Source organism: Berghia stephanieae, chromosome 15 (genome assembly GCF_034508935.2).
Source record: "Berghia stephanieae isolate SIO BIC M18660-M18661 chromosome 15, UCSD_Bste_1.3, whole genome shotgun sequence".
Taxonomy (NCBI): Eukaryota; Metazoa; Mollusca; class Gastropoda; order Nudibranchia; family Aeolidiidae; genus Berghia; species Berghia stephanieae.
The window spans coordinates 2,270,534-2,278,033 of record NC_088374.1 but is presented as its reverse complement, the minus strand read 5'-3'; the positions used below and the strand labels follow the sequence as shown (position 1 = coordinate 2,278,033).

At 41.5% G+C, this 7,500-nt stretch overlaps 1 protein-coding gene across 1 annotated transcript in view; it reads left to right on the top strand.

Moving 5' to 3' along the window:
• The window catches only part of LOC144960677 (uncharacterized), a gene marked incomplete in the record, with an annotated part of 100,395 nt that overhangs the window by 46,616 nt on the left and 46,279 nt on the right, over positions 1-7,500 (top strand). Inside the window, 3 exon segments of the mRNA XM_078893958.1 lie at positions 1-116; positions 2,792-2,917; positions 6,920-7,029. The exon segment at positions 1-116 is cut by the window's left edge and continues 54 nt beyond it. Of these exon segments, the coding sequence (XP_078750084.1) occupies positions 1-116; positions 2,792-2,917; positions 6,920-7,029 (352 nt within the window).

Sequence of the window (7,500 nt, the reverse complement as noted above, 5' to 3'; positions counted from 1 at the left end):
CACTACCACCTGCGATTGGAGGTCAACGCCCATCTGACCTCCCTGGGCATCTTGCCGCAACAACACCTTATATTCATCGATGACCCTGACCTTGATCTGACAGCCTTGACCTGCAGGTAGACGCATAATTTTGCATTAAGTGGCCCCATGTAAATATATTCTAGATTGGTCTTTTGACGTCACATGAAAATAAAAACAAACTTGCGTTTTTATATCGGGCAATAGGGCAATAGGGCAATAGGGCAATATCCACTAAATGTGCTCAAAGCGCTTTAAAAGAGATCCCTGACCAACAGCAACACGTAACATATAGAACGAGACATGACACCTGTTTGGCGATATTACAATTTATTTTCTGACAGAGACATCGCTGTTAATGGCCAAGTGCTCATTTTACACCCGATTACGATGAGAGAATGTGAGTAAAGAGCCTTTTCCAAGGACTCAACTATGCGCCGAGGAGGCCCGAACTCAGGACCTTCCGATCTGAAAGCGAGTGTCATACCGTTAGACAACATAGCCGCACATCATCATCATCATCATCATCATCATCATCATCATCATCATCATCATCATCATCATCATCATCATCATCATTGCATTCTTCACCCTGGGTCAGGGTATAGGCCACAAACAGTTTCCATCCTTCTCTATCCTTAGCTAACTTTTCTCTCTCGTTCCATGTCTTATCACCTCTCTGTATATCAGCTTCTTTAATTCTTCTCCTAGTTCCGAGTGGCCTTCCCCAAGATCATCTGTCCTGAGGGTTCCAGTCCAATACTTTTTTTGTTATAGTTGAGTCATTCTCTATTATCTAAGGGTGTGTCCAATCCACCTCCATCGTCTTCTTCCTATTTCCTCTGTCACTGGTTTCTGAGGTGTTCTTTTCCATACTTCTTCATTTTTAATTCTATCCATCCATTTTATTCAGAGTAGCTTACGCATGCACCTGTACCCTCCTTATTCATGCCTGCGATGCGATGCGTTCCGAATTTCACATCCATACAGTAGGACAGACTTCACGTATGAGTTGAAAAGTCTTAGTGAATGCAGCCTGTGCCTTTCCTATTCGTGCTTTCACCTCTGCTTCCGTGCCTCCATCCTTGTCAATTATACTCCCGAAATAGCAGAATATCTTCAAGTTCCTGATCTTTGACTTTGATCTGCACCCTTTGACGCGTACCTATCCTAAAGACCTTTGACTTTGTAGCTGCACCCTTTGACGCGTACCTATCCTAAAAACCTTTGACTTTGATCTGCACCCTTTGACGCGTACCTATCCTAAAGACCTTTGACTTTGATCTGCACCCTTTGACACGTACCTATCCTAAAGACCTTTGACTTTGTAGCTGCACCCTTTGATGCGTACCTATCCTTAAGACCTTTGACTTTGATCTGCACCCTATGACGCGTACCTATCCTACAGACCTTTGACTTTGATCTGCACCCTTTCACGCGTATCTATCCTAAAGACCTTTGACTTTGTAGCTGCACCCTTTGACGCGTACCTATCCTAAAGACCTTTGACTTGATCTGCACCCTTTGACGCGTACCTATCCTAAAGACCTTTGACTTTGTAGCTGCACCCTTTGACGCGTACCTATCCTAAAGACCTTTGACTTTGATCTGCACCCTTTGACGCGTACCTATCCTAAAGACCTTTGACTTTGATCTGCACCCTTTGACGCGTACCTATCCTAAAGACCTTTGACTTTGTAGCTGCACCCTTTGACGCTTACCTATCCTAAAGACCTTTGACTTTGTTGCTGCACCCTTTGACGCGTACCTATCCTAAAGACCTTTGACTTTGTTGCTGCACCCTTTGACGCGTACCTATCCTTAAGACCTTTGACTTTGATCTGCACCCTTTGATGCGTACCTATCCTAAAGACCTTTGACTTTGTTGTTGCACCCTTTGACGCGTACCTATTTTAAAGACCTTTGACTTTGTTGCTGCACCCTTTGACGCGTACCTATTTTAAAGACCTTTGACTTTGATCTGCAGCCTTTGACGCGTACCTATCCTAAAGACCTTTGACTTTGTAGCTGCACCCTTTGACGCGTACCTATCCTAAAGACCTTTGACTTTGATCTGCACCCTTTGATGCGTACCTATCTTAAAGACCTTTGACTTTGATCTGCACCCTTTGACGCGTACCTATCCTAAAGACCTTTGACTTTGATCTGCACCCTTTGATGCGTACCTATCTTAAAGACCTTTGACTTTGATCTGCACCCTTTGACGCGTACCTATCTTAAAGACCTTTGACTTTGATCTGCACCCTTTGACGCATACCTATCTTAAAGACCTTTGACTTTGATCTGCACCCTTTGACGCGTACCTATCCTAAAGACCTTTGACTTTGTAGCTGCACCCTTTGACGCGTACCTTTCCTAAAGACCTTTGACTTTGTAGCTGCACATGGTGGTCATGCTTTCTCTTCCTCTCTATATCTGATCTACTTTTCTTAGGTTGCTTTCTGTTTCTGTCTTGGAACGAGATTATATGTGACCCTATGTCTCAAAATGGTTTTAAATCGGGATGATTATGATGCTGAAAATTGAATTTGTAGCCAGAAATATCGGACTTAAGTTAAGTTTGTTTGCTTTATAATAGAGGAGAAGGAATATCATATTTTACTATGCAAAATACCAACGTTTCATATTTTTGACCAGTTTGACGTTAATTTGACTTTTTATCATCTGGTCCATCCTGACATTATACTGTTTTGTGACGTTTGGTCACGTCATTTTTGTCTTTTTGCCTTTCACCGATAATGTATTCATGTAGGTCAGAGGTCAACTTAATGGTGACATTGGTAGACCACCACCAGTTGTCCTGCAGGGAGGAATGTTTGAGACCGTTTGTCGTAGAAGTCCTGGACCACAGGCTTGTGACTGAACCACTTCCTGCCAGGTACGGTTTGTGTGTTATCTCTGCTGCCCTCTAACAGGATCTGTGTAATCATGGAGAGAGAGAGAGAGAGAGAGAGAGAGAGAGAGAGAGAGAGAGAGAGAGAGAGAGAGAGAGAGAGAGAGAGAGTATAATTATGTCATGCTGAATATCACTTTTGTAAAACTTGCGAATATACACCGAAGTTGGACTTTTAAGTATTGGAAGAAGAAGAAGAAGAAGAAGAAGAAGAAGAAGAAGAAGAAGAAGAAGAAGAAGAAGAAGAAGAAGAAGAAGAAGAAGAAGAAGAAGAAGAAGAAGAAGAAGAAGAAGAAGAAGAAGAAGAAGGAGAAGAAGAAGGAATTAGGAAGAAGGAAGAAGAAGAAGAAGAAGAAGAAGAAGAAGAAGAAGAAGAAGAAGAAGAAGAAGAAGAAGAAGAAGAAGAAGAAGAAGAAGAAGGAGGAGAAGAAGAAGAAGAAGAAGGAAGAAGGACATAAAATCTGTCATGACCTCATTACCTCCCCTTGTATTGGGAAAACAACGAATTATTCTGTTTGGACGGTCCGCCATAATAAGACTTCACTAAGATTGTTCAGATGGGAGATTGTTTTGAGGTCACCATTTGTTCACTAACAATACAATTCAATAGTCTGATGTCACGCCGCCCGGCAACGGCGGCCATCTTGGTTCTAAACAAAGAAAGTCATTAATAATAATAATAATAATAATAATACACATTTATATAGCGCTCATTCTCGTGTAAAACACAAGCTCTGGGCACTTTACAATATAAATATCAATTTTAAGTGAAAAAAATAATAACAACAATAATAATTCATAGCCAAATCAAGGATTCATATAGAGTCAATAAAAACAGATACAGTAAAAATGTGTCTTGAGATTCTTTTTAAAAGTAGGTAAAGACTTGCACTCCCTCAGACCATGTGGCAGTTCATTCCAAATCTTGGGGCCGAAACAAGCAAACGATCTATCACAAAATTTTGTTCTTGATCTTTTTTCCGAAATTTTCGTTTGGTCATTACGTGATCTTAAAGTGTAATTTTCAAATTTACACATGACCACGTGATCTGTGAGATATGCCGGTGCTATACCAGCCAAACACTTATAAACAAGACACGCTGCTTTGTAATATTTTCGCTTTTCAATGGGCAACCAGTGGAAAGAGGCCAACAAAGGGGTTGCATGATCAAATTTTCGTTTCCCAAAAACTAATCTTGCTGCACTGTTTTGCAGTAGTTGTATTGTTTTATAGAAGCCTGAGGCAAGTTGACAAGCAGGGAGTTACAATAATCTAGTTTCGAAAAAAATGAGGGAGAAAACCAATGTTTTACATGTTCCAATTGCAATATACTGCCGGATCGAACTGATTTTCTTTAATTGAAAGTATAAAGATTTCCAGAGAGCAGAAATGTGAGCTGACATTCTCATTTCTGAATCAAAATAGACACCCAAATTTTTCACAGTCTTTGAAACTTTGATCTTTTCACCCCCAATCAACACCTCAAGACCATCATTCACCTTCAACTGCCCTCTATTTCCCACAATCATCACTTCTGTTTTTGACTCATTCATTTTCAACTTGTTTGCATCCATCCACTCTTTCACATTAGTTGCGTATCATCTGCATAGAGATGATAGCGCAGCCCATGACCAGTGATGACATTAGATAATGGAGAAGTATACAAAACAAAAAGAATTTGACCTAAAACAGAGCCTTGAGGAACACCAAAAGACAATGTATGTTGACGAGAAAGTTTATCTAAAATCATAACCTGTTGCTTTCTGCCATCTAAATAAGATTCAAACCACTGCAAGACAGTCCCAGACAAGCCAAAAGTTATATTAAGTCGTTTAATGAGAATACCGTGATCAATAGTATCAAACGCCGCCGAAGGTCTAACAATGTCAGAAGAGAAACAGAAGCTTTATCTAAAACATCAAGCAAATCACTCGCAACACAGCACAGAGCAGTTTCTGTGCTGAGGTAAGAACGATAAGCTGACTGAAATTTTTCCCATAGATTGTTTTCATGGAGATGTTGTGAAAGACGTCTGAGTACAACTTTTTCAAGGATTTTAGAAAGAAATGGCAGATTTGAGACGGACGGTAGTTACTAAGGTCATTTACATCGAGATTTTGCTTTTTTTATGAGAGGCTTTACAATTGCATGTTTATCGATATCTGGGACTTGTCCTGAGATAAGCGACTGATTTATAATATAAGTTATGCAAGGTATCAATTCAGGAAGACATAATTTCAAAATATTAGTTGGTAAAGGATCTAAATCACATGACTTCGAGGAAGATGAAAAAATTATTTTAGAAATCTCTTCTTCAGTTGTTTCTTTAAAACAAGAGAATCCCTGTGAACCCGAAAAAGGGTGGAAATTTATATCTTCATTTTGCACGAGGTCCAAATTGTTCCGAATTTTCGATATTTTTCCCGAAAAGAAATCTGAAAATGCATTCGGCTGCTTTTCTACCGGGATATTAGTGGGTAGACACATGCCCTTTTCTTCCCCTAAAAGTTCCTTTGAAACAGATAAAAATTCCTTAGTGTCCCTCACTGATGACAGTTTAGTGTTATAATCGTTTCTTTTTGCTTTTTTGCAGGTGGTTTTATACTTATTTTTTTTTAAATTTTTTTTTTTTAACTTTTTTAACATTACTTTTTATTCTTCATGCTGGCTAGAACTTTTCATTTGCCTTGTGGTCAGAATGTGTAAAAGTCAAAACATGATCAAATTTATGGGTTTTTTTTCCTCTGGATACGCTTTTATGCTCGCTGGAGAAATATTTCATACGGGCGTCCGTCATTGTTCCGATAGTTTAGAGCCAGTGTTACTAAGTTACCACGCGTCATTAGGAAGGAAGTGACGTTATGACTGTTGAAGAGTATTCTCCAGAAATCGGGTGAAAGTAGGTTCATGAAAATAGTTTTGATTTATAGAATAGAGATCGAGAGTAATAGTAATAGTAAATAATGAATTTATATATCACGCCCACCCAACACAAAAATAGACTTTTCTTACTCAAACAGAAAAACATGTACATTCTATACAATAATTCATTGTTCAGCAAAATGAGCTCTATAATACATTGTCAATTTTTTTTTTTAGCTAAATGGTAGGTGTTCCATTCGGGCAATGTGTACACATATACAGGTGTGACATCCGAACCCACTTATGGGCCTAGTTTGACATTGTATGTAATGAACAATATTTTACGTCATTTTTTTTTTTTTTTGGAGATTTCTATTTCAACAATGAGCCCATAAGGAATTGGGTTATCAGACCTGCAAATAAGTGCACGTCGATTCGGGGAATGTTTTGTGGCTATGTCATCTTAGCTCCACCAGTATATATAAGATAGTTTGAAGATGACGTCACTCAGGCCTTTGTTATTGTTTTTGCCATCCGCGTTTGTGAGTTGTTCTCACTAGTATTAACAAGAGTATAAAAGTTCATGGTTACACAGAGTTTGTGTGTTGGTCCGTTATACTTCCGGATGGCAATGTTGTGAACTCCTTGGCCAAGCGCATTCTATCTATATATAGATTTAAAAAAATAATTTTTTAATGTTTCCCTCACCTCCCTCCCGCTTCCCCTCACCTCCCTCCCTCCCCCTTCCCCTCTCCCTCCCTCCCTCCACCTTCCCCTCACCCTCCCTCCCTCCACCTTCCCCTCACCCTCCCTCCCTCCCTCCCCCTTCCCCTCACCCCCTCCCTCCCTCCCCCTCCCTCCTCCCTCCCTCCCTCCCTCCCCTTCCCCTCACCTCCCTCCCTCCTCCCCTTCCCCTCGCCTCCTCCCCTCCCCTCCCTCCCTCCCCCTCCCCCTTCCCCTCACCTCCCCTCCCTCCTCACCTCCCCCCCTCCCCTCCCTCCCCCTTCCCCTCCCTCCCTCCCTCCCCCTTCCCCTCCCTCCCTCCCTCCCCTCCCTCCCTCCCTCCCCTCATCCCTCCCTCCCTCCCTCCCCCCCCTCCCCTCCCTCCCCTCCCCTCCCTCCAGCTGGCAGACAGAGATAGAGAAAGTGGGATCGTGTTCGTCCTTGGTGACTCATCGCATCATGGACCATGGGTCCTTCACAGTGGATCCGGTGTCTGCTCAGCTATTGCTTGGTGAGTATGATACGCGTATGGACTCCATTCACGACTCAACATGGAAGTGTACAATTTGGGGGACGGGCGGGCGGGCTAAGTGTGTATGAAATGGTGGCAGACAAAACAGTAAAGGAAAAATGACAGGAAAAGAACATTTTCCCCCAAAACAAATCTTGTTAAAGATTTAGGTATCAAATGTATGGCTATGTTGTCTTGTGGTATGACACTCGCTTTCAGATTGGAGATGGTCCTGGGTTCGAGCCTCACTTTGGGCGGTGCATAGTTGAGTCCTTGGAAAGCACTGTTTACACCTATTCTCTCACCGTACTCAGGTGTAAAATGAGTACCTGGCTATAAGCAGCGTTGTCTATGTTGGAAATAATTGTAATATCGCCTAACAGGCGTCATGTCTTGTTCTTTATGTTGCGTGTTGCTGTTGGTAAGTGACCCTTTGTAAAGCGCTTTGAGCAGGTTAGTGGATAGTGCGCT